Source organism: Symphalangus syndactylus, chromosome 9 (assembly GCF_028878055.3).
Source record: "Symphalangus syndactylus isolate Jambi chromosome 9, NHGRI_mSymSyn1-v2.1_pri, whole genome shotgun sequence".
NCBI classification, from domain to species: domain Eukaryota; kingdom Metazoa; phylum Chordata; class Mammalia; order Primates; family Hylobatidae; genus Symphalangus; species Symphalangus syndactylus.
The window spans coordinates 49,847,973-49,875,778 of NC_072431.2; the positions used below are offsets into that span (position 1 = coordinate 49,847,973).

General features: G+C 38.0%; 1 protein-coding gene and 1 long non-coding RNA gene across 11 annotated transcripts in view; one reads left to right on the top strand and one right to left on the bottom strand.

Moving 5' to 3' along the window:
* NEB (nebulin) overlaps window positions 1–27,806 on the top strand; it is a 264,687-nt gene that overhangs the window by 98,819 nt on the left and 138,062 nt on the right. For all 7 annotated transcript variants that reach the window (XM_055292138.2, XM_063646033.1, XM_063646034.1 and 4 more), the window contains exons 46-64: window positions 1,889–1,993; window positions 2,977–3,084; window positions 4,612–4,923; window positions 5,054–5,260; window positions 5,700–5,804; window positions 6,975–7,082; window positions 10,215–10,526; window positions 10,721–10,924; window positions 14,880–14,984; window positions 16,557–16,664; window positions 17,003–17,314; window positions 17,767–17,970; window positions 18,250–18,354; window positions 18,438–18,545; window positions 20,720–21,031; window positions 21,325–21,528; window positions 21,989–22,093; window positions 25,022–25,129; window positions 27,481–27,792. In XM_055292138.2, the coding sequence (XP_055148113.1) occupies window positions 1,889–1,993; window positions 2,977–3,084; window positions 4,612–4,923; window positions 5,054–5,260; window positions 5,700–5,804; window positions 6,975–7,082; window positions 10,215–10,526; window positions 10,721–10,924; window positions 14,880–14,984; window positions 16,557–16,664; window positions 17,003–17,314; window positions 17,767–17,970; window positions 18,250–18,354; window positions 18,438–18,545; window positions 20,720–21,031; window positions 21,325–21,528; window positions 21,989–22,093; window positions 25,022–25,129; window positions 27,481–27,792 (3,444 nt within the window). The remainder of the gene's footprint in view (window positions 1–1,888; window positions 1,994–2,976; window positions 3,085–4,611; window positions 4,924–5,053; window positions 5,261–5,699; window positions 5,805–6,974; window positions 7,083–10,214; window positions 10,527–10,720; window positions 10,925–14,879; window positions 14,985–16,556; window positions 16,665–17,002; window positions 17,315–17,766; window positions 17,971–18,249; window positions 18,355–18,437; window positions 18,546–20,719; window positions 21,032–21,324; window positions 21,529–21,988; window positions 22,094–25,021; window positions 25,130–27,480; window positions 27,793–27,806) is intronic.
* Window positions 1–27,806, bottom strand: part of LOC129489489 (uncharacterized) — a 69,620-nt gene that overhangs the window by 1,476 nt on the left and 40,338 nt on the right. For all 4 annotated transcript variants that reach the window (XR_010122488.1, XR_008660001.2, XR_008660000.2 and 1 more), the window contains 2 exons: window positions 15,160–15,271; window positions 10,739–10,891 (listed from right to left, as the gene is read on the bottom strand). This is a non-coding gene — a long non-coding RNA (uncharacterized lncRNA). The remainder of the gene's footprint in view (window positions 1–10,738; window positions 10,892–15,159; window positions 15,272–27,806) is intronic.

Sequence of the window (27,806 nt, forward strand, 5' to 3'; positions counted from 1 at the left end):
AGCAGGTCAACAGCGGGGTCTGGACTAGAACAGGGATTCTGATAACTAGGCACCGCTCTTTCCACTAGCATTTCACTGGCCAATACTATTACTACTAGCCACATGTGTTGATTTATATTTACATAAATCATATTAATAATTCAGTTTCTCATTCACATTAGCTACATTTCAAGTACTCAATCGACCTATGTGGCTAGGTTCTACAATATTGGATTATGCAGAACATTTCCATCATTGCAGGAAGTTCTATTGTACAGTGCTGGTCTAAAACGAAGTTCAGAAAAATGACTGTTTTTGTAAATAAAGTTTTATAGTGACACAACCACAGCTGTTTGTTGGCGTGTGGTCTCTGGCTGCTTTTGGACTACAACAGCAGAGTTGAATAGCTAATGACAGCAATTGTGTAGCCCACAAAGCCTGAAATTTAAGGATTTCTGTCTATACAGAAAAAGATTGCCAATCTCTAGTCCAGAAAAAGGTTATTCTTATTTTAATTAAGATGGGCTAAAACAAAGAGATAGCATTTTTCATCTGTTGCATTTGCAAAAATTAAAAAGCTGTGTTACATGCAATATCTGTAAGGGAGTTTCTGTTAAAGCAAACTTTTAATGGGCCATTTGTTAATGTTCATTAAAATTTAAAACTCAGGTATCATTACCCTATAGAAATCCTTATATATGTGTGCAAAGATATACATACATACATACACATAAAAATATGTTTTGCAGTTTAGGGTTTCTGAAAGGAGATGCTAAGATGAAAATTGGAGTACAGAGTATTTTTTAGGGATCCTAGTCCTTGGGAGGAAGGACTAGGCGGGAGGGGAAGTTGAACAGTGATGCTGGCATGACAAAGGCTTGGCCAGTCCCATAGAGGGCTCTCAAGTGTCTCTGTCAGTAGAGACCTGCATTGAACTGAAATGGCTAGATCTTTGTACCCCCACTTCGATGAGTTGTTGAGTTTGGTTATCTGGGAAAGGCATGCTCTTGAGTGAGACAGCTGATGACTACAGACTATTTGCCAAAAGTTGGAGAATCAGGTCCTTCCTTGAATGAGTATATTGGTGGCACATCTCCATGTCCACCACAAGGATCATGACATTGCTTGTAGTAGAAAAAGGCTAGCGGCCATTAAGTTAAATATTCATCAACAGAGAACTGGTTAAATTAATTAGATTATACCTCCTAGTGAAATACTATGTAGCTCTACAAATGAATGAAGTAAATTATTTTAAGAAGGTTCAAAGATATCTAACCTATATTAAGTTAAAAATCAAGATGTAGAACATGACTTCACGTATATTTAAAAAGGACTATATGTATGTTTTAATTTACACAGAAAATTTTAGGAGGCAAATGCTCCATGCTGTGAGATAAGGGGAAAAAGCATTTTTACTTTCCGTCTTACATACTCCCTGTTGTATTGTTTGAATAAGCAACTTTTCCATTAAAATTTTTTTGGGCCGCGTGCAGTGGCTCACGCCTGTAATACTAGCACTTTGGGAGGTGAAGGCAGGTGGATTGCTTGAGCTCAGGAGTTTGAAACCAGCCTGTGCAAATGCAAAAACCCATCTCTACAAAAAATATAAAAATTAGCCATGTGTGGTAGTGCATGCCTGTAGTCCCAGCTACTCAGAAGGCTGAGGTGGGAAGATGGATTGTTTGAGCCTGGGAGGTGGAGGTTGCAGTGAGCCATAATTGCACTACTACACTCCAGCCTGGGTGACAGCACAAGACCCTGTCTCAAAAATAATAAATAAATAATTAATTAATTTAAACCCAGCTAATAAAAATACATGAAATATTGATATATATGTACAATGATATGTGTGTACTAAGTGAGCTTCTTTTAAGATTTTAAACACTAATTTACACTGTTTTTTTCCTAGCATCTCTACAAACAAGCATGGGAGGCTGATAAAACCAAAGTCCACATCATGCCTGATATCCCCCAGATTATTTTGGCAAAGGCAAATGCAATTAATATGAGTGATGTAAGTATAGTTCCCCCTGTTGTCATCTTTCTCTCTGACAGATTTGAACCAGTAAGAACAAATTAATTAATATCTCTCTCAGTTATGAGAGTGAATGTTTAAAAATAATGGTGGAAATCCATACATGAAACTCTAATTTTGCTTTGTGGAGTTGGAGTAGGACTGTCAATGGGGTTGGGCCAAGCAGTTAAGAATTTGAAGGGTGGTTGGATTTTGTTCTGGCGGGGGGGCACTCCTTATTAAACTGAGAGATTTGGTAGAAAGAAACAGGCTCGGGGGCCAGGAGAAGAGAAAAAGGAAATGAGAGTCCTAGAATTTTGTTCTTAGAGAGCCCTTCCATCAAGCCTTTGAGATGGTTCTAAAGAAGGGGTTAAATGGAAAGGGAAGAAGAACACTTTGAAGAATCTGGGGCAAACCCCAAAACAAAGAATGTGCAACACTTGTTAGAAAATGTATTGATGTTTTATTTCATTTCCTTTTTCGTCCTAATCATAGTTGCTAGGAAATCCTCTAATCCTACCTATTTTTTTTCGTTTCTTTGTTTGAATTCCACTGAGATTTGGAATAGCTGACCTTTTTTTTAAATTGTAGATTCCACATTATTATACAAATGAAAGTGCTGATTATAAAACAGTGACGTTTTCTTTTGATGTAAGAATAGGGCTGTTTTGTAGTCTTCCTTTAACTCTTATTTGCATCAATAAGAATCTCTGGGACTTTCACATTTTTTAAGTATATTTACAACCTAATAGAGACCAGTAACTTTTACTTTTTCTGGTAGTTTCTTGGAAATATGTTTAAGTTTGTTATAGATTGTTTTTCAAACACAGTTATGTTACTTGTAAAAACATTCAGCCACTGAAGTACCAATGAAGCATTCTGCTCAAAAACAAAAAAGACGCCGCAGTGGTAGTTTACTCTTCTAAAATAAATTCAGGCTTTCATATTTAGAAGAAAACTCTTCCCTTTGCCTCTCATTACAGAAACTCTACAAACTTTCCTTGGAAGAGTCTAAAAAGAAAGGCTATGATCTCAGACCTGATGCAATTCCTATCAAAGCTGCCAAGGCTTCCAGAGATATTGCAAGTGATGTAAGTCTGAAGGAAAGCAGTCACCTGGCTGTGGGTTTCTAAGGAACCAAAATAATAAGGGCTGAGTTCTGGAAACACTGAGTGGACACAATATGAAAAACAGTGGGTCTCATTCTCTGTGAATGCTTCTTAACCTTGCTTTTGTGTTTTCTCTGATTATTTCTGAAAAAACACCAAGCTAACCACATGGTGACCCTCATAGATGTCAGCTCCCTGATTCATGAGATCTAGATAAACTTACTTTGAATCTGTCACCAAGGTTATGGCTTATAGAAATTCAAAGCCCTTCACTAAGCTTTCTTGGTGAAAGAAAGCTTTCTTTCTTGTGTTGTTCTTGCCTCCTGCTTCTTCAGATCTGATTTTCTGACAGGATGTCTCATGTATGCAAGGGTGCTGATCATTTGGGCTCATGGTAGTCGATGAATAAATAATCAGGAATTTTTGCAAACCAGTTGTTAAACCATCGGTGGCTTGATATCAGCTATGATGGGTGTATTTACACCACAGAAATTGGCAAACACTACAAAGTGTGGTTTTCCCCGCACTGCCCGGCAAAAAGCAGGTGTACCAACACATCACTGTCATAACATGCCACCTATATGGAACTCAGTTCTTTCACAAGATTTGGTTGTTTCTGCAAGAAATTCACTCACAGGGAGCATTTAATGACTTGGAGGTCCTGGGAGGAGCATATTTCAAAACACTCTTTCCTTGATCACCCATCAGTTTTACTTTCTTTCTTCTTCATCTCTGTTCTTCATCTTCCCTACCTATCCAGCCCATCCCACTCTCTCTTATTATCCTGAGAACTCCAAATTCTTCTGCCCTCTATTACGCTGGAGTAATTTGGCTCTACTAGCTTCTACCCCGAACTTGCGCATGCAACCCCACAAGGAGATAGGCAGAAAAAGAAGCTCTCCATGGATCAAAATCTCCCCTCTATAGAAGAAAGTTGGGATGATAAATAGCACAATTTCTTCCCCATTGTAGCAGTTTAAGAGAGTCTTAAAGGAAAAGGAGCTCCACGAATATAAAGCTATTCTAAAATTACACTGTTGTGTCTCATAATTGAACCTTTTCTCATCAGTAAATGACTGACAGGATAATTTCTCAGGGCAGCATTAAGAGAAATGTTCTGTTTTTTTATTTTTTTTTTCATCTTCTGTGTTCTTTTTACCTACTAAAGGCCTCTTTAGCACTAACAGCAAAGTACATGCATAAGTCAGTGTGATGCATCATCACAAAATCTGGATTCTAATCCTCAGTGGCCTCAGCAAGTTGCTCAGCTCTCTGGGTCTCAGCTTACTAATCTATAAAATGAGGGCAGTAATAAGAACTTTGCTATCTACCTCACAAGGGAGAGTTGTATTCAGTTACATCAATAAATATGAAAAATGCGTTTGTGAACTATAGAGCTCTATACAAATATAATTTTTAATTATAATTGTACAAAAATAATATATTGACACCAGACTGATTTTTAGTCAAAGGAATTGCTCTGTGTAAAAACTCATATTTTCTTCACAGTATAAATACAAGTACAATTATGAAAAAGGGAAGGGGAAAATGGTTGGTTTCCGCAGTCTCGAGGATGATCCCAAATTAGTCCATTCCATGCAAGTGGCTAAGATGCAATCTGATCGGGAGTACAAGAAAAACTATGAGAACACAAAGACCAGCTACCACACCCCTGCCGACATGCTTAGTGTCACGGCTGCCAAGGATGCCCAAGCCAACGTCACCAACACTAACTACAAGCACCTGATTCACAAGTACTTCCTCCTTCCAGATGCAATGAACATTGAGCTGACCAGGAATATGAATCGCATACAGAGCGATGTAAGGCTTTCTTCTACTTGGGTGATGGTTGGAATCCTAGCATGGGAAGGGAGATCACAGTCTGTTTACATGCCATGCTTTTGTGTCTAAATGGATAAGATAAAGTAGAATTTGCTTATCTTCTTTATAGAATGAATATAAGCAAGATTACAATGAATGGTACAAAGGGCTTGGCTGGAGTCCAGCAGGCTCTCTGGAAGTGGAGAAGGCCAAGAAAGCAACTGAGTATGCCAGTGATCAGAAATACCGCCAGCACCCGAGCAACTTCCAGTTTAAGAAGCTGACTGATTCCATGGACATGGTGCTTGCCAAGCAGAATGCGCATACCATGAACAAGGTACAGAGAACAGTGGCCGTCCACACAGCTCCCACGTGAGGAAAAGCTAGCAGGCTCTGTTTCTTGTTTGGAGAAATCTAATTCAGATCCATCATTCCTAGGCAGTGGCAAACCATTCCAGATTATTCCCCTACACCATCTTCTTCTTCTGCCCACCTCTTTTTTTTTTTTCTCTTGACCTTCTAGTTGGGTTAGAAATTATTTATGTTTTTAATTATTGTATCTTCAATACTTTCAATCCATTGTAGAAAATAGAAAATACTTAAAAGATTATTTTTTAAAATCTGAGTTTGTTTTTAGGGTCTTTTCTGAATTATATGCTACTTAGTTGTTACTACATCAAATTGAGTGCATTCAAGTACTAATATATAAATACATATTTTTCTTTCCTGCTTGTCCCAGTTATTCAAATTTCATGTCTTTTTTTCCCACTTCCTAGCATTTATACACCATTGATTGGAATAAAGATAAGACCAAGGTTCATGTGATGCCTGATACACCAGATATTTTACAAGCCAAGCAGAATCAAACACTGTATAGTCAGGTAAAGCTATATAAAAATTACTTTTAAGTTTTGTATTGAAACTTATGAACTTATAAAATAATATGATAGTAAATACTGATATAAATGTTGAAGCAATGGAAGTTTGGAAATGACACACTGATTAGCCCAGGATGTTGCAAAATAGAGTGGTTAAGAGCAAAGGCTTCAGCCACAACTGTATGCTTCGTGGAGCAGGTTCTGTGTCTGTTTATCTCTGTGTTCATTGTGCTTGATACCAAGCAAGAAATCAAAAGATAATTGTTGAAAAAAATTGCATCAAACAGCCAGGTGTGATGACATGCAGCTGTAGTCCCAGCTACTCAGGAAGCTGAGGCAGGAGGATCCCTTGAGCTCACAAGTTTGAATCCAGTTTGGGCAACCCTGTCTCTAATTGGGAGACCCTGTCTCTAATAAATAAATACATAAATAAAGTAAAAATTGCATCAAACAGACTTGGTATGAGTTTTGGCCTTGCCATTTTTGAGATGTATGATACTGGGTAACTCAATTAGCTATCTAAATCTCACTTTCCTCATCCCTAAAATTGGGACCATAAAAGTGCCTGTGACATTGGATTGCCATGAGGACTAAATGGGAAATTCTGTGTAAGATCCTCAACACAGTGCCTGGCCCATGGAAAGTACTGGACAACTATGAGCTATTTTTGTTATTACCCAGTTTTAACACACATACATCCATTCAATCAGTAAAGTCAACTCAGAAAGATTGCAACTAAATTATTGCAATTTATAAAAGGCATTTCATCATTTATTGCTTTTATCACTTAGCTAATTAAGATGTTGTGACCTGTTTTTCTTTTTATTAGCAATTATCTTAATATCTATCTTCAAAACAGTAAGCCCAGGCAGTATTTAACAGCAGTGAGAAAGGTGCCTGATATGACCATATTATTTCTGAACAGCAGAGGCTATGATAAAATATACCACCAGGATTCTCACAGCCAAAAAAGATTAAAGCCAGGTCATGTGATGCTGAGTCAGTGCTTTTTCTACTCTTTCAAACAGCTTGTTTTATTTTTATCCATATCTTTAAAGATAGGGTAGATGATGTTCGATCTGATATTCACTCTGTAGGTAAACTTTTCCCTAATAATCTATTGGGATTCTTTATATAGACAGAATAATGCTAAAGAATATCTTTAATTTTCAGAAACTCTACAAACTTGGATGGGAAGAAGCTTTGAAGAAAGGCTATGATCTCCCAGTTGATGCGATTTCTGTACAGCTAGCTAAAGCTTCAAGAGACATTGCTAGTGATGTGAGTACTAGTTTGAGTTCTAGAAGGATATATTCTTATCTGAATCAGGTAACTTAATGTTGGTAACTATTTTTATAGATAGGCTTTACCTTTCAAAATATAATGCTTCCTTCATTTTCTCCTACCGTCTTCATTTATCCAGAGTTCACTCTTATTTTTCACTGTTCATATGTCAAAAGGGGCTTCCTGAATAGAGGTCGGGCCAGAAGACCTCTAAGATCCATTAGAGTAAGATGCTATACTTGGAGATATTACAGAGGACCCAAGATTGCAAGTTTTCCCTACTTTGCCTGAAAATATAGTAATTTTCCTGCTTTCTACTTGTCTATTTTAGACAAATTCAAAGTGCCAGATAATAAATCAACCTCAACAAACTGATGCTGATAGATTTTATATGCACATATTTTAAAATAGCCTGTCAGTTATTTCAGTTTAGCCCATTTTGCACTTACATAATTGTAATAAATTACCTTGGGACATAAAAAATCCAAGAAGGTCCAGAAATTTAGGTTTAAGTTCCCAAGGGCTTACTTAACTCTTCTTTCTGCTGAAAATCCGATCTAAAGTTCATAGACTCACTCTCCCAAAGGTAGATTCCAGTTATGATTAGAAACGGTAGCAAATCTAGTGAAAAACTAGTTATTGTCTCTATTTAGGTATTGTCTCTATCGGTTAATTTTTTACAAGTATTGTACTTAGATATTCTGCATATTGCTAGCATATCATTTTGTTAATCCCAAAACTTAACCACAAAAATTCAGAAGGTCTTGGTTATAGTGAATAAATTGCCGGGATTTCATAGGGAAGCAGGACCTCTTAATCAAAAATCTTTAAAAGAAAACAGAGATTTGGTTAATATGCAGGTTGAAGTACAGAGTGGAGGAAAAGAGTGACTAAAAATGGAATCTGACAATAAATTCTAAGAATATAAAGGAAGATTTTATTTAATTCACTTAATTTCTGGCACTCCAGAAATGTTGGAAAATTAATATGATGATATATTATTACCCACTCTTCAGCTTGCAGGTCAATCCCTTATTAAAATAAATCAACGAGGTGATAAGCCTAAAGCAATAATGATGTGTAAACTCATTTTCATTTAATGCTATATGCTAAAGATAGTTTAGAAATTGAAGAAATAACATCAATAATTTCCTAACAACTCAACATTTGATAGTACCTCATTTCTTTTTGTGTGAACCCATTAATTCGAACTTTTAAAAATCTTACTCTCAAATGAACTGTAAGTGAACTTTCCCACTATTATAGAGATATATTTCCCTCAATTTCAAATGTCCTTGTATTTATAAATTTTCAGAAAATTAAAACAATTTTTATAAGTATTTAACTTAATGAATTAGAATCATAGAATTTAGAGTCGGAAGATAACATAAAGGACATTTAATCTAATCTCCCACTCAGCATTCTACCTTCTCTCCATATCCAAAAGTCTGTAGATATTTAAAAATATAAGAATTTTGGAGGCTGGGTGCAGTGGCCCCCCTCCTATAATCTCAGCACTTTGGGAGGCCAAGGCAGGAAGATAATTTGAAGCCAGGAGTTCAAGACCAGCCTGGGCAACATAGTGAGACTCTTTCTTTACAAAAAATAAAAAATTATCTGGGCATGGTGGTGTGTGCTTGGAGTCCCAGCTACCTGGGAGGCTGAGGTGTGAGGATCACTTGAGCTTGGAAGGTTGAGGCTTTAGTGAGCCATGATCGCGCCACTGCACTCCAGTTTGGGTAACGGAACAAGACGGTGTCTCAAAAATAAAAAAAATTCTTTAAAGGAATTTTGGAGTCCTTCAGGGCAGGTCATTTCTTTGTTAGATCATTTCTAATTGCCATTATATACCTTCTTATTTTTACCTAAATATTTTATCGATAAGCTCTAGATCTCTGTTCTACAACACCACAAAGCAGCCTATTTCCACTTCCACTTGATAGCTCTTCAAACATTTTCATATTTGCCCTCCTTCGGTTTCAGTTTTATAAATTCTTCAATCTTCTGATCATTCTATTTGTAATTTATGTTATTTTTTCAAAACTCTTGTCAAAATAGAATCCCTCAAAATTTAGTGTTGTTTTCTTGATACAGGAGGTCAGGTCAGAAAGCTTATTTGTGCCCCATACAGAATCTATGGCATTGCTTTTTTAAAAAGCAATTTTGTCAGATTGCTTATGTTGACGTTATAGTCCACTTAAACTCCTGAATATTTTATATATGTAATAATGAAGCTGGGTATCATGTAAGGTATAACGTGTTCAGCACCTAACATCAAGTAAATGCTGTTATTATACTCATTATTATCACTTGTTATTGTCATCTAGTACTAATGTAATTTTTCTCAATTGAATCTAAATACCAAATTTTACTTTTACTGTCTTAAATTTATGTAATCATTTTGACCCATTTGGCGGTGTGTTGTGCTCCTGTGGAATTTTCTTCCTAATCTAACATATTTAGTTATTTTTAGCCATCTGCACATGCAAGATGTGGATCCCAAACAGGACAAGGTTATATGACATAACCACATGGCAAACCACAAAAAATCCTGCTATTTAATAAATTAGTCTGCACTATTAGGCATATTTACTCAGTCATGTATCTTCCTGATTTTTCTACCATTTAGCCCATAAGGATTATCATTTCCATAAGAATATCACAAGAGCTGCATTAAATACAACCCCAAAGTCAGAATACACAATATCTAGCACAACCAAACATATATTTCTGCATCTAGTTAGAATTAATTTCTTATCATAACCTCTCTTGATACTCAATTACATTAGATTTCTTCAGAAGCTTGCTTCCATGTAAACAAGGTTTAGTTTAAGTAAGTAAACATTCCATACTAAGTTAGCATAGACAACCCTTCTCTCATTTCAGTTTTGGAAAGCAAACATGAAAACAAGGCAAATTGAAGCTGGATGAGGTGGCATGTACCTGTAATCCCAGCTATTAGGGAGGCTGAAGCTAGAAGAGTAGGCCTGGGAGTTCAAGATCAGCCTGGGAAACATAGTGAGACCCCTGTCTCAAAAAAAAAAAAAAAAAGAAAGAAAAGAAAAAAAAGCAACTTGAGCTTAACTTGGCCTTTGTGTACTAAAAGAGCTGTGTTTTCTCTGATTTCAGTATAAATACAAACAAGGCTACCGAAAGCAACTTGGCCACCATGTTGGATTCCGGAGTCTGCAAGATGACCCAAAACTTGTGTTGTCCATGAATGTAGCCAAAATGCAGAGTGAAAGAGAATACAAGAAGGACTTTGAGAAGTGGAAAACTAAGTTCTCCAGCCCAGTGGACATGTTGGGAGTGGTACTGGCCAAGAAGTGTCAGGAGTTGGTTAGTGATGTGGACTACAAGAACTACTTACATCAGTGGACATGTCTGCCTGATCAGAACGATGTTGTGCAAGCTAAGAAAGTTTATGAACTGCAAAGTGAGGTCAGTTTCTATTAAATCCAATAGTTTATATATTAATTCATATTTTATATGAGTAGCTATTTAGTCAAAGAGAAGCAGAAACTAGGAATTACTATTGAAAATCTAAAATGCATCTGTTCGTAATGCATAGAATCACTTGAATCAAGGGTCCAGGTGAGAATGGGATTTTGATGGCTTGTTCTGTCTTTTCACAGAATCTATATAAATCTGACCTTGAGTGGCTGAGAGGCATAGGATGGAGTCCTTTAGGTTCTTTAGAGGCAGAAAAGAACAAGCGGGCTTCGGAAATCATCAGTGAGAAGAAATATCGTCAGCCTCCAGACAGAAACAAGTTCACCAGCATTCCTGATGCCATGGACATAGTTCTGGCAAAGACAAATGCCAAAAATAGGAGTGATGTGAGTAGCACTCTGGAAATAAATAAAATAGATTATAGTGCCTGCTACCTAGTGTTTGCTCAATAGCACTTGCTTAATAAATGAGTAGAACTGCAAAGCATTGCCTCATACATCACCACATAAAACTTTATATTGGATCACTTTATTTGAATTAGCAACTATCCTACACTGAATCATGTAAAAATGGGTCAGTGTAAGTTTTTGTCACCCAAAGCTTATTTATTATTTAACCAAAATGTAATGGGAAAATGATCGAACAAACTTTTTTTCTTTGAAACTTGAGTGCATGAAACACTCAGATGTTTTTTGTTGGGGTAGAGTGTATGAGGGGGAGAGATTCTGAGTACCTTACACAGGTACAATGGATGTGTTATAAAGAGTGTATTTCCTGACAAATGATTATAATGCTTTTAGTTTAGCTGAATCAAGATAAATGGATGATTCTGTCACTGTAAATAAGTATCTATTCCATCTTCAACTTATTTTCTTCACCAGCTCTGACACCAGTATCTAGCACATGATAGGTACTCAATAAATATTCATTGAAAAAAATACATAAAAGATAGCAGGGTGGAGTAATTATATGCAAAGAAGGGAAAGATTACTCAACACTGCTCAGCTAAAAGCCTAACCTTGAACATTACAGAATATTGAAGTATGTGCCCTGAAATCTGTAATTGGTAAGAAGATTTAAATAGATATATAATAACCATCTGTTATTAGGAGGATCTAAAATATATATACTGTAGGTCTTAGGAGGATCTGAATACATATACTATATGTAATATGCTATACACTTTACATATATCATATATATCAGAAGTTTTATATAATATATAAGCCCATAATCAGCTTAGAATGAGCATTGATAAACTGGAGTTCCTCTTTTCCTAACTAACCCCTCACAGACTTTTTATAATGTTGATTTCCAGAATGTATAGTAAATGCTGACCTGTCAGCTTCATTATGAATGTTTAAGCATTTACTTATTCTTTTACTGGTTTTATAATGACAGAATCCAACAAAATGAGAAGACAACAAATTTGTACAAAATATTTCCCCCTTCTTGGAATCCAAGTTTCTTTTCTCTCCATGAAACAGGAGGTAAAAAGATCTGAACTAATAAGGTGACCAAATGAGAACCCCTAGATCATGAAGTTTATCAATATTCATGTTCTGGGACAGGCCTCCCCAGCAGTGTGCTCTAGTTTGGGGGATGCTGAAATATGGAGCTCTCAGGCCTCAGGACCGCCACACAAACCTGGGCCAGCTGGGGTCCTTGAGCTTGCTGTCTCTCCTTCTGAATCAACTGATACACCTATCCCAGTGTAAATAATAATAGCATTTTCTCTGCATTCCATGGGGTGAAAATGGCGCATGTCATTGAAGAAATAGTCTAACTTAGTGTCTTTCAACCAGAAGCAATTTTGTCCCACAGGAACATTTAGCAACATCTAGAAATATTTTTGGTTTTTACAACTGGGGAATGGCATGCTACTGGCATCTAGTGGGTAGAAGCCAGGGATGCTGCTAAGCACCCCACAATGCACAGGGCAGCCCCCACAACAAAGAATCATCCAGTACACAGTATCAGTGGTTAGGAGGCAGAGAAACTCTGCTGTTTGCTTGGTGGGTACAATGTGTGTTGCTCCAGTGATGGATGCACTGAAAGCCCTGACTTTACCACAGTGCAATTGCACTTGTGCCCCCATGAATATATGGAAATAAAAAAATTTTTAAAGAGAAACTCTGGTGTTACTAAATCCAAAAGGATAGTGCAGAACTGGGATACACACATATGGAAATTAACAAGCCTTGCTTTGTTTTGGTGCTGAGGGTCTTAATTGGCTTCTCTGGGTTATATGCACCATGGCAAACATGTGCAGGAAAAAGAAAAGTGCCAGACACACACATCTCATGCTGCACACCTCAAAGGGAAATGGACAAGTTTAAGGAATCAATGAAACAAAAAAAATTTATATTGAAATAATTTCAGGCACTCAGAAAAGTTGAAAAAATAGTACATGTAATTCACATATGTGTGTATGTGTGTGTGCATATACCCAGATTCCCCAAATGTTAAAATTTTACCACATTTGCTTTCTCTTTTTGTCTCTTTTTCTCCCTTTCTTTCTCTCAGATCTAGATCTATTTCTGCATATCTATATGAGAAATTAAATTGCTTCATGATGCCTAAATATTCCATCTATATTTCCCGAGAATAAGAACATTCTCAGATAATCACATTGTGATGATTAAAATCACAAAATTAATTTTCACTAGTCTGCTGGTCTACAGAATTTATTCAATTTTATCGCTAATATCCTTTATAAGAAAAGAAAATATTTTCTCTGGCTCAGGATTTAATCGAAAACCACAAGTTGCATTACTTGCTATGTCTTTAGTCTCCTTTACTCTGGACTAGTTCCTCACTGTTTCTTTGCCTTCCAAGTTTTTGACATTTGTAAAGAACATAGGTCAGTTATTTTGTAGAGTCTCCCTCCATTTGGGTTTTCTGGTGGGTCCCTGTGATAGACTCAGATTATCTTTTCAGCAGGAGATAACACATTGTGTCCTCCTTAGTACCTCATATCAGGAGGCACAAGATATCAATTTGTTCTATTACTAATAACTTAAACACTTGGTTAAAGTGATATTGCCAGGTTGCTATACTGTCGAGTAACCATTTTATCCTTTGTAATTGATAAGTAATCTGGCAGGGAGATTTTCTGACACTGTGTAAATATTCTGTTTTTAATCAAATTTTCCTAGTTTTAGCTGGGCACGATGGCTCACACCTGTAATCTCAGCACTTTGGGAAGCCAAGGCAGGTAGATCACCTGAGATCAGGAGTTCAAGACCAGCCTGGCCAACATGGTGAAACCCCATCTCTACTAAAAATACAAAAATTAGCTGGGCATGTGGTGGGTGCCTGTAATCCCAGCTACTTGGGAAGCTGAGGCAGGAGAATTGCTTGAACCTGGGAGGTGGAGGTTGCAGTGAGCCAAGACTGCACCATTGCACTCCAGCATGGGCAACAAGAGTGAAACTCCATCTCAAAAAAAAAAAAAAAATCCTAGTTTTAGTAAGTCAGTGAAACTTTTGTTTGGTTCCCCTTGTCTTCTGTTGAAGAGACATAAGAATGGCTCTGGGACATCCAAGATATTTTGATAAATTTACCCCCAAAAAAATCCTTTTGGGAATCCTAATCCTTCACAATGATTATGAGGCACAACTATAAATACTAAGCCACATAGAAGCTGGACACAGTGGCTCACACCTGTAATCCCAGCACTTTGGGAGGCTGAGGTGGGGAGTTCAAGGCCAGCCTGGCCAACATAGCGAAACCCTGTTTCTACTAAAAATACAAAAATTAGCCGGGTATGGTGGCACATGCCTGTAATCCTAGCTACTCAGGTGGCTGAGGCACCAGAATCACTTGAACTCAGGAGGCAGAGGTTGCAGTGAGCCGTGATTGTGCCATTGCACTCCAGCCTGGGCAACAGAGTAAGACTCCATGTCAAAATAATGATAATAATAACAAAAAGCCACATAAGAAATAAAACTTCCTGATTTCTAGGCACACTTTGAATAAGACATCTTCTGAAAAGGCAAGGGCTGCCTCTCAATTAAACACTGAGGGACACAACCCAAAAGATGGAGAAGTCTGTTTCATTTGATAATATTGGCAAAGCACGTAATTACCTAGATTGATTTCTTGTAGGCAGGATTATCTGTAACTTTGAAAATGTGACCCATAATCTCTGTTTTGAAAGGCAGTTATGTCCCAGATAAGTCAAGAAATATTGCATCTATTTTCTGCTTATGTTGTCTGCTTATGATATCAATTCTGTGTAATGTTTAATTCAGATAAATTCAGCAATTCTGTTTGAAGCCAACTGTGTCATTCACTAATCTAACAATACCACTGCAAAATTATTATTTCTTATTTTAGAGACTTTATAGAGAAGCTTGGGACAAAGACAAGACTCAGATCCACATCATGCCTGATACACCTGACATTGTTCTGGCTAAAGCAAACTTAATCAACACAAGTGATGTAAGTTTTCAAATTCAGCATGTGTTTTCAGAAAGCTCATTTTAATTGTTTCTAAATCAGTGAAGTTGTCTGGAAATTCTTTGAATCCCTGAATTATTTTAATTAATGAACTACATATGACTTAGATTCCTTATTTAGTGGCTTTTAGATTGAACATCAAAATGTTAGTACTCACTATGTCAGGAAGAATGGGGAGTCTGTATTCTCTGTTCCTTGCAGTCCATTGTTATACATATTATCAAAAAGTGATGGCTTATATTGCTATCCCCAGTGTGGACAGACACTCTCTGCAGGCAGAGACAATTCTTATTGAATCTACAGTGCTTATCTAGAATCATGCCTGACACATAGTAGATACTCAATGAAATTTTGAATCAGTGAGCATGCAAAAACCATGCAGTAGAATTTCATTTTTATTGTCACTGTCATTGCAGCATAATCTCCTGAAATGTGTACATCTGAAAATTAAATAATTTAAAATCAAATTCTAAATTCTACTAGAATGACTTTAACATTAAAGAATGTATTAAAGTAGTGCCATGAAGGACTAACAGATAAACACAAGTCCAAGATCAATAGGCACTTTAAACAATCTGGTTTCTAGATAAAAGTACATTTAAATTATATTCTCAATTTTTAAATTATGTCACAGATCTGAAAAAAACAAGTTCTTTCACTTAAGCTTTTAAAATTCATTATTTAAACTTTCTTCAAAACATCCTAAGTTTTAGAAATTATGGTGGACTCAGTATTTTACCTATAGATGTGGATCCTATTTTGGATGGTCCCATTTTGGGAGACAGACTATTTCACAATGCATCAGCTACATAGAAGAGATAACCCCTTAGGCATGATTTTTCCCCGTTAGAAGAATTAGATGAAAAGCCATAGCTCTTTTCTAACAAAAACTTCTAATGAAACAGTCCATGTGAATTGAAAAACAGCACCTCGATAATAATCCATTTCATTTCTCTATTGTTTTACTTCTGCCTGATTCTTGCAAGTATAGACATGCACTGTATAACAATAGTTTGGCCAACAAAGGCACACATACAGGACGGTGGTCCCATAACATAATCATACTGTATTTTTGCTGTATCTTTTCCATGTTTAGCTATATTTAGATACACAAATACTAATACTTCCCATTGTGTTACAGTAGCCTACACTAACATGCTCTACAGGTTTGTAGCCTAGGAGGAATAGGCTATACCATATAGCCTAGGTGTGTAGTAGGCTGTACCATCTAGGATTGCATAAGTACACTCTGTGATGTTCCCACAAGGACAAAATCACCTAACAATACATTTCTCGGGATGTATCTTTGTCATTAACCAATGCATGACTGTACTTGGGAAGAGCTGATAATTTTGCTGATTTAGGTAATTGAAGAGCTTTAAAGTTTAAAACAGGATCATTAGCAATCAATGGGCATAATTTCTAATTACTTTTGAGTATTCTAGGGCACAGATGCTATTCTCATGGACTCAAAATATTTATCACATTTGATCATTATGCTATATTTGTCTATGGGGAACAGTATTTCCCAAAATGATCTTCATTTCTTAACAGAAACTCTACCGAATGGGTTATGAGGAGCTGAAGAGAAAAGGTTACGATCTTCCTGTTGATGCCATACCAATCAAAGCAGCAAAAGCCTCCCGGGAAATTGCCAGTGAAGTAAGATTTTATCCTCTGTTGATATTGATTTGATTGCAATTTATCACTTCAAAGCAGTCTCAATTTAATTTTAAATTGAACAAAATCTAAGGGGTAACAAATTACAATGGAATAAAATGATCCCATGCAGTCTGGGATGAGGATAAGATCAAGGATGCATTTATTATGTATGGAATTTCATAGCTGAATTTAGTCTTTAATCTTTCTTATCAAAAGACTGAAGTCTTTGGCTCTCTAGGCTTAGTAAAATATTTAGAGTTAATGCACTTTATAATTTGCCACAAAGATGGCAACAGAAGTAAATTTTGAAAGGAATGAGACACATTTGTTTTCTTTAGTACAAGTACAAGGAAGGCTTTCGCAAGCAGCTCGGCCACCACATTGGAGCCCGGAACATTGAAGATGACCCCAAGATGATGTGGTCCATGCATGTGGCCAAGATCCAGAGTGACAGGGAGTACAAAAAGGACTTTGAGAAGTGGAAGACCAAGTTCAGCAGCCCAGTGGACATGCTGGGGGTGGTGTTGGCCAAGAAGTGCCAGACCTTAGTCAGTGACGTGGACTACAAGAACTACCTGCACCAGTGGACATGCCTGCCCGACCAGAGCGATGTCATCCACGCTCGGCAGGCCTATGACCTCCAGAGCGATGTGAGTCTAAGATTTTCCTTTGGCCAACAAAACATTATGTCTGCTTTTTAAAGTATCAGAGTCCCATAGTGAGGGGAGCTGAGTTTACACAATTACCCTGGACTAATGCTCAAGCCCCATCTAGTCACCCAAACATCTGGAGGCACCATTATTCCACAAAGAAAGAGCCAGCAAAGCCCCATTGCTTTGGTGGAAGCCTCTAGATTGTCGAGCTAGACAATCAAAGGATTGAGTCCTTTCCTATGTGCTTCTGTTTAAAATGTTTTTCAAAATATGCTTTTAACCTGAATATTTGGTTGATTTATAATTCATACCAAAAATTTAGAATTTTCTAATAATTCAAGCATTAAAAATATATATAATATGAACTTTTATTTAGGGGCAAATGATTTAATTATGACAAATTGTGATAAATGATTTAATTATGACAAATTTGTCACTTGCACTTTCAGAATTTGTACAAGTCAGACCTTCAGTGGCTAAAAGGCATTGGCTGGATGCCTAGTGGTTCTCTCGAGGATGAGAAAAACAAACGAGCCACCCAGATTTTGAGTGACCATGTTTACCGTCAGCACCCAGATAAATTTAAGTTTTCCAGCCTTATGGATTCCATACCGATGGTTTTGGCAAAAAACAATGCTATTACCATGAATCATGTAAGTCCTATCTTTGTTTGAGGAGCTTATTAATTTTTTTGTTTATGGAAACACTGAAGTCTGTTTGTATAAAAGTAAACTTATTTTCGATTCCTTTGCTTGGTACTAATGTGGTTTTAAAGTATTGTGCTTCTTATTGACACAAGACATCTAGACCTGAAAATGTCACAGATACCAATTCACTGAGCTGAATTTCTTGATTCTCATTAAAAATCAGACTGTCTGCATGTGTCTGTTTATTACTGGCCTATACCAGTTATGTTTTTCTGTTTCTCTTAGCGCCTCTATACAGAAGCTTGGGATAAAGATAAAACCACTGTCCACATTATGCCAGACACCCCTGAAGTTTTATTAGCTAAACAAAACAAAGTAAATTACAGTGAGGTAAGCAATACATTCATAGTGCATGATACATTTTCCTTGCAATGCACTTTATAAATCCAACTTACTATTAATGTCTATTTTAGAAATTATATAAGCTTGGCCTAGAAGAAGCCAAGAGGAAAGGTTATGATATGCGGGTAGATGCCATTCCTATCAAGGCAGCCAAGGCCTCCAGAGATATTGCAAGTGAAGTAAGTATACTTGGAAAGTTATTTGCCTTAGCTTTGGCTCAAAGATTTATTTCTCTCTCCTGGATTTATGGTGGCACAAGTAAGCCATGAAGTTAAAGCTGTTGCTAACAGTTTATTGTTTCAATGAATGGTTTTAAATAATGGTAATACAGTTATCAACACAAAGGCCAAATTCTAGTTATGGTTGAGTCCATAGCAACATGCATTTCAAAACATGTCCATTTCCTGCTGAACAAAAGTATTAGATACTTGACTATAGTTCAGATAATTTTTTTGGCTTTTCCAATGATGTATTTCTCATATACAATTGAGCTTATTGTAGGGTTCCTTCAAAACCCAACCTATGCTGTATGAACCAATGAATCTACAAGGGCTGAATTATAGGACACATTATTCAAAGTTCAACGATTCATGTGGAACATATGTTTGTTTCTATATCAGGTGGTGGGCTACAAATATTTGCTTTCTTTAAAAGTTGGATTTGCTCACTGTCGCAAGGACAGAAAACCAAACACCGCATGTTCTTACTCATAGGTGGGAATTGAACAGTGAGAACACTTGGACACAGGGTGGGGAACATCACACACTGGGGCCTGTCATAGCGTGTGGGGAGGGAGGAGGGATAGCATTAGGAGATATACCTAATGTAAATGATGAGTTAATGGGTGCAGCACACCAACATGGCACATGTATACATATGTAATAACCCTGCACGTTGTGCACATGTACCCTAGAACTTAAAGTATACAAATAAAAAAAAAGGATTTGCTCACATTTCTAAATTTTTTTTTTTTTTTTTTTTTTTGAGACAGAGTCTCGCTCTTTCGCCCAGGCTGGAGTGCAGTGGCGCTATCTTAGCTCACTGCAAGCTCCGCCTCCTGGGTTCACACCATTCTCCTGCCTCAGCCTCCTGAGTAGCTGGGACTACAGGCACCTGCCACTGCACCTGGCTAACTTTTTGTATTTTTAGTAGAGACGGTGTTTCACTGCATCAGCCAGGATGGTCTCGATCTCCTGACCTCGTGATCCGCCCGCCTCAGCCTCCCAAATAAAAATTTTTATCTTTCCATTTCTTTTGTCTATGAAGTAAAAAAAAAAACCTCTGGTTTTTTTCTTTATTTCTGAAATATAGGAAGTAATCATAATTTAAGAAAAAATGACAATCACAGAAGGGTTAAATACCATATAATGAAATACCTGCCTGTCATTAAAAATCGTGTATAGGTCAGGCACCGTGGCTCACACCTGTAATCCCAGTGCTTTGGGAGGTCAAGGCGGGAGGATCACTTGAGGGCAGGAGTTCGAGACCAGCCTGGTCAACATAGCAAGACAGTATCTCTACAAAAAACTTAAAAATTAGCTAGGTGTGGTGGCGCATGCCTGTAGTGCTAGCTACTCAGAAGCTGAGGTGGGAGGATCACTTCAGCCCAAGAGTTGGAGGTTGCAGTGAGACATGATTGTACCACTGCACTCCAACCTGAGCAACAGAGAGAGATGCTTTCTAAAAACAAACAACAACAACAACAAAAACAGTCATGTGTGCAAAGACTATTCAATGACACATAGAAATGCTTATGTAATAACTGAAAAGAGCAGGCACAAACCCATATACGGTATGACTTCTAATTATATTCTCACATACAAATCATAAAAAATTATTTTAGTGGCAGAATTACATCTTAATTTTTCTTTTTTTTTCTGTGTGTATAAATATACAGACACTCTTTGCAGGCAGAGACAATTCTTATTGAATCTGCGGTGCTTATCTAGAATTGTGCCTGACACATAGTAGATACTCAATGAAATTTTGGATTAGTGAGCATACAAAACCCATGCAGGAGAATTTCATTTTTATTGTCATCGTCATTGCAGCATAATCTCCTGAAATTTATACATCTAAAAATTAAATATTTTAAAAACAAATTCTGGATTCTAATAGAATGACTTTAACATTAAAGAATGTATTAAAGTAATGCCTATCTATATGATATATATTTTATGTAAGATATATCATATGTGATGATATATGACATATTTTCTAAATTGTTTCTACCTCTATCATATAATTTATATATTCAGGGAAAGTTTTTTTTTTAAATAAATAGAGCAAGTTAGGCTTAGTGATTGCTTTTTACTAAAAGTTAAAACAGATGACTGTCTTTTTCTTCTTTTAGTTCAAGTACAAAGAAGGCTATCGTAAGCAGCTTGGCCACCACATTGGTGCCCGAGCTATACATGATGATCCCAAGATGATGTGGTCCATGCACGTGGCCAAGATCCAGAGTGACAGGGAGTACAAGAAGGACTTTGAGAAGTGGAAGACCAAGTTCAGCAGCCCAGTGGACATGCTGGGGGTGGTGTTGGCCAAGAAGTGCCAGACCTTAGTCAGCGACGTGGACTATAAGAATTACCTGCACCAGTGGACATGCCTGCCTGACCAGAGCGACGTCATCCACGCTCGGCAGGCCTATGACCTCCAGAGCGATGTGAGTACTGAGAGTCATAATAATGTGCAGACGTGGGAAATTATTCAACACCCCTTGGAGAAAATGGCAATATATGGCACAAGCTCACCAGCCCCTGCAGGTGGCAAATAGCATGCCTTTATCCATAGGAATCTTAATCCTTTAACCCTTCAGACCAAAATGGAACATTGTGTGATACCTGACCCGTCCACCAAACTAAATTTTGAGAGTGCTTTTACTTGATCTCTTATCCTTCAGATGAAAATGCATTGCTGATACAGAGATAAATATTTATTGACTATTTGTGTCAACAGAATATGTACAAGTCTGATCTCCAGTGGATGAGAGGCATTGGCTGGGTGCCCATTGGCTCTTTGGATGTGGAAAAATGCAAAAGGGCAACTGAAATTTTGAGCGATAAAATCTATCGCCAGCCTCCAGATAGATTCAAATTTACCAGTGTGACTGACTCTCTGGAACAAGTGTTGGCCAAAAATAATGCCATCACTATGAACAAGGTGAGACTTCAAAATTAAGAATCAAAGTGGGGCTCCTAAAGCTGAATCAACAAAAAAGAAACATTAATGAGGAAAGAAAGAGCATTGAGCAATAAAAGGCATCTATCTGTCTATCGGCTTGTCATCTATCTATTAATAACTGATATATATCATGTATATTTTGATATTCAGTCATTGTTTCATGATTTTGATAAAGTAGCATATTTTATCAAAAAATAGTCTGCATAAAATATGCTTATTTTCATTTTCCTTTTGTTAACATACATTTCAAATTATTAGAAGGCATTTATAAATACACATTCCATTATGAACTTATTACTTGAAGATGTGCATAAAACACATAATGTGTATAAGATACATAACCTTTTCTTTTTTTTGGTAAAGTTTTTGTGGCCCTAAAATTCCTATTAACTATACACAGAACTTTTTTCCTGATGAATTTGTGTATTTTCTTTGATAGCGTTTATACACAGAAGCCTGGGACAAAGACAAGACTCAGATCCACATAATGCCAGACACACCAGAAATTATGTTGGCAAGAATGAACAAAATCAACTACAGTGAGGTGAGAGCAGATTCTTTGACATTTGCACACTGCTGCTTATTTCAGTTGATCTACTCTATGATGATGTAATACCAAATGACAGCTTTAGAAAGAATCTTTTTCATGCTTCATGTGAATAACAACTCTTGCATTTCTCAATCACCATCATAAATGTCAAATTTTACGCAATACAAATTATCATTTAGGAAATACAAATGACAAGAACTAATTAAGCTGTAACCATGAGATTATGTAGACCATTTTCTTTTATTATTTTTTGAAGTTAGGAAATTAGCAATTGACCTATACATGTAACTCCCCTTTATGCTAAAGCATAACTGTAGTAAATATATTTTCCATATATTGTTCCTAAGTGTGGTTTAGGATCCAAATTTAAGATTTTTAGTGTGTAAGATTAAAGGCAAGAACTAAAATCCACAGTACCACCAGGTAACCCACACACACACACACAGAGAGAGAGAGAGAGAGAGAGAGAAATATCTGTCAGTGTAAATATTAGCAAGCCCATTTCCTTTCACTTTCAGTATGCACAGGGCCACATGCCATCATTCCAGAATCATAGATGCTTAGGCAGAGAGTCCAGCCTCAACTCTAGTGCAAAGGGACCCCTCCCAACAAATAGGTTTTTGACCTGCCTTTGCTTAAGGGTTCCCAATGACAAGGAGCTGATCTCATAAATCCGTCCATTCGTTCTGGAAAATTTATGAGAAAGCTTCTGATGTATTGAGTCACAACATTTCTCTCTGTAAACTCACATAGTCCTCTGAAGCTGCACAGAACAAATCTGTGCCGACCCCCAGAGATGGAGAGCAGCACCAGGGTGCCTCCCCTGCCACCTTCACCCCAGGTTCACCTTCAAATCCAATATCCCAAGCTCCTGGGCATTCCTCACATGACATCACTAGTAAAATGTGACTCTCAGAACTGAGCAAAATACTATGAGTGGGGAATGACTGATGTAGAATACACTTACCTATCGTATTTCCTCTTCTGGACATTTGACCTCTATTCTGCATCCTGTGCTCCCAGGGTACATTGGCAGCTGTCACTGCTGGTGCACACAGAACTTGAGACCAGCTTAAACTCTAAGACATCTTATGTGGACTAAAGCTAGGTTTCTTCCATCCTGCATTTATGCATTTGGTAATTTATCTCTGTTCAAAGATTGGCATTTATCTCTGTAGTTTCTTCTTCTTAGACTGAGCCTGTGGGTATAAGCCTGTGGAGATTTTTGTGAATCTAAGATTCTGTCAGCTGATGTGTTAGTTATTTCACCTGGCTTTGTGCCACCAGCAAGGAAAATACTGTTTCTTTGGCAGCATAAATCAACACACAGAGCATAATTTAGAGAATTTAGGTGGAATTGCCACCATCTTAAGTAATTTTATTTTGGAAATGAGACTGTAATTTTAGTGCTTGTATAGCTAGCTCTTAATTGTCACCAAAAACTAAAAACATCAAGTCTTACTCCCCAGTCAGAAAGGATTGAATTATTAGCCAAACCTATAATATAGGTCCTGTTACAGGAAACTATGCATTATATGTGCAAGAATTTCAGGAAACAAAGGGCACCCCCTGTGTCTAGCCAGTCAGCATTTCTGGAATTCTCAACTCTGTCTTTGCTGAAAAAGCTCCGAGATGTGTTAGTGCGGCTACTTGGCTGCCAGTCCCAGGAGGCCCAGGTGTCCTTCCCCCTTTTTCCCACAACCCCCTATTCCACCCACCCAGACTGGGACGCTGCCATGGGTGCTCCCCTCTCTTGTTAAAAAGAAGAGAACTTTTTGGCTGCTTTCCTATTTTCTGTAGAAGTAAACACCAACTTCTTAGAATAAGGCGTTCACAGTCCAATTCTGGGCTATTCTCAGCACTCTCCTGCGACTCCTCCCTGTGGCCTCACCCACTTCCTTCAGCTCCCCTCTGCTTCCCCTCCACAGTGGTGCCTTGATTCACGTGATTTCCTCTGCCCTTGATGCCACCTTAGTCTACTGAAACTCTGCTCAAAGGCTGACTCAAAGGTCACCCCATCTGCAAGAACTTCCCTGATTCTCAATTCAGAATAAATGACTCCTTCCTGGAGCTCTTCATTATTAGTGTGGTTTGACTTTTCAGCAGTTGCTTCCACAGGTTATCAGTCTCTCCATCAGTTCTCCCAGGAACCTTTAGGTTGAGAGTGGTGTCAACCTCATCTTTGATTCCCAAGTACCCCACACAGTCAGAGACACAGGGTCAGGGCAGAATAAATGTGAGTTGAATTGATTGCCATGATCAACAGTTAAGCCTTTCCCTCCCACCCACATTTTACCACGCTAGAACTATGAATTTCAGCTTAATTTTTCCTGTAATTTTTGAACTGGATTTATTGTTTTAACTAAAAATTTTTAAAACAATCTATAATATGTATATATACTTAATTCAACGTAATTTTTAAAGTAAAAAATAAAGGTGCATTGGTCTTTATGGGTATCTTTTTGTTTTGTTTTGTTTTGTTTTTTGAGATGGAGTTTCACTCTTGCTGCCCAGGTTGGAGTGCAATGGCACAATCTCAGCTCACTGCAACTTCTGCCTCCCAGGTTCAAGTAATTCTCCTGCCTCAGTCTCCCAAGTAACTGGGATTGCAGGCATGCACCACCACACCCAGCTAATTTTTTTTATATTTAGTAGAGATGGGGTTTCACCATGTTGGCCAGGCTGGTCTCGAACTCCTGACCTCAGGTGATCCACCTGCCTCCGTCTCCCAAAGTGCTGGGATTACAGGTGTGAGCCACCGCACCCAGCCTCATTTTTGAGTCTTCACTTCAGCAAACATGCAGAAGGCTTAGAACTCTCAAAAATAAGATTATTATAGGCACTGTCTGTGGAGAACTTAGTGAATTGTCTTAGTCCTCTGTCAGATTTTAGATATAAATGTCAGCATCTGATTTTTTTTAGAGTCTGTACAAACTCGCTAATGAAGAAGCAAAGAAGAAAGGCTATGACTTGCGAAGCGATGCCATCCCCATTGTGGCGGCCAAGGCCTCCAGGGACATCGTCAGTGACGTGAGTTGTCAATTCCATTCTGAGTATGTGATCAATCCAATGTGGCATTTTCACTGAACTAAATCTTAGAAAAGAACTTTTCCTGGACCTTTGAAAATATATCCTGATATACTTGTGTGGGTTTTTTCAGAACCTCAGTTCTAAGGGAAATGAAAATCTTGATATTTATAAGAGGAGTCTGTAACCTATAGGACATAGTGTCTTCTGTGAAAACTGGTCAACCAAGAATAGAGAAAGATTCATTCATGTGGACACTGTTAGAGTGAAGCTGCAGGCTTGGAGATGCTTATGTAAGAATTATCACCAGGCTTATAGAAAAGCGTATAGAAAATATAACTCATAAACTTAGAGTGAAGCTGCAGGCTTGGAGATGCTTATGTAAGAATTATCACCAGGCTTATAGAAAAGCTTATAGAAAATATAACTCATAAACTTAGGTTCTGCCAGTGAGATTCAGGGCCTGGCTTTATGTAACATTTGAATAGATAGTATTTTAAAACACATGTGGTGCTTGCTATTGAAATTCACCCTTATGAAAAGAAGGGGCAGTTGATCAGTACCAGAGGTGACTACTAACCTAAAGTTACACTCTTTTTTTTTTTTTTTTTTGAGACGGAGTTTTGCTCTTGCTTCCCAGGCTGGAGTGCAATGGCCTGATCTCGGCTCACTGCAACCTCCGCCCCCCGGGGTTAAGCAATTCTCCTGCCTCAGGCTCCCGAGTAGCTGGGATTACATGCACTCACCACCATGCCCATAATTTTTTGTATTTTTAGTAGAGATGGGGTTTCACCATGTTGGCCAGGCTGGTCTCAAATTCCTGACCTCAGGTGATCCACCTGCCTCAGGCTCCCAAAGTGCTGGTTTTACAAGCGTGAGGTCACACTCTTAACAATAGCTCCTAGCCATTTAGCGTGTCTCCCAGAGTAAAACTGTCATCCTTTTCTGGTGCCTCAGGGATTCTTGAGGAACAAATGACTGCTCTAAAATTCAAGGCCCACTTGCTGTCCTTTATATTGGAATCTTATGTTAGTGACTCAACTTTATGTATGTCGGACCCTTCCAGCAAATGGACTTACGCCAATAATAATAAATAATGACATAATAATAACTAAGAAGTATTGAGAACTCTTTGCTAAGAGTTTTACATGCATTGTCTCACTTACTCTTCATAATTGCCCTAGGATGTAGATATTATCATTATCCCCATTTTGTAGATTGTTTAAGCAACTTGCCTAAAATCAAACTCCTAGTGAGTGGGGGAGTCGAGACTCTGAACAATCTCATTCCTTTCCACTGTACCATATTGTCTCTTGCTGACTCACCTACACTTTCTCAGTCAGTTGTCTTTGAGACTAGAAGCATGTATTTTGGATAACTGGCTTAGATTCCAGAATGAAGTCATTGGACATGAATAATGAAAACGTTGTTGGCACATGTGAGGCTAGAACCCAGGACCTTATTAAGAGCATGATCTAACCAATTGGGTTGCTATGTCAGTTTTACAAGTACAATCAGTTTTCAAAATGATGCCAAAAGCTTGCCACTGCCGAATGCATGAATCTACTAAAAAAAATAATAATAATAAATTCTCCTCTGTTGCTACTACAGGTGGTCCTTGCAGGAATCAGTCACTCATTTTACTGTTTATTTTCTTATTTTTATTTATTTTTTTTTGAGACGGAATCTCGCTCTGTCACCCAGGCTGGAGTGCAGTGGCGCAATCTTGGCTCACTGCAAGCTCTGCCTCCCAGGTTCATGCCATTCTCCTGCCTCAGCCTCCCAAGTAGCTGGGACTACAGGCACCCGCCACCACGCCCGGCTGATTTTTTGTATTTTTAGTAGAGATGGGGTTTCACCGTGTTAGCCAGAATGGTCTTGGTCTCCTGACCTTGTGATCCACCCGCCTTGGCCTCCCAAAGTGCTGGGATTACAGGCGTGAGCCACCATGCCCGGCCTCATTTTACTGTTTATTAAAGCCACCATTCCACCAAGTGCACTCTCTTCCTGACATGCTTTTAGTGTATAGAATCCAATTCTACAGGTTCCCTGGTTCAAATGTTCTCTCCCTGACTTCCACAGGTGACCTTTTCCCCACATATGCACTTCTTGTTTTCAGAGGTATCCCTTAGTACCAGGCTGTAGGTGATTTGGGGTCTACACTACAATTACATGAATTCCATCTATTTTTCTACCTCTATAAAGGCTTCCAGGATGAAAGCCAGGATACTGGCTTGAGTTAGTGCTTATTAACAAAAGTCATTTGAACTATGACGTAAGCGAGTTGATTTTGCACAGACTCGTGGCCTCTAAGGGGTTACAATAAAAACCTGATTTGTGCGTTTTCATTTTAGTACAAATATAAAGATGGTTACCGCAAGCAGCTCGGCCACCACATTGGAGCCCGGAACATTGAAGATGACCCCAAGATGATGTGGTCCATGCACGTAGCCAAGATCCAGAGTGACAGGGAGTACAAAAAGGACTTTGAGAAGTGGAAGACCAAGTTCAGCAGCCCAGTGGACATGCTGGGGGTGGTGCTGGCCAAGAAGTGCCAGACCTTAGTCAGTGACGTGGACTATAAGAACTACCTGCACGAGTGGACATGCCTGCCCGACCAGAGCGACGTCATCCACGCTCGGCAGGCCTATGACCTCCAGAGCGATGTGAGTACAGCATC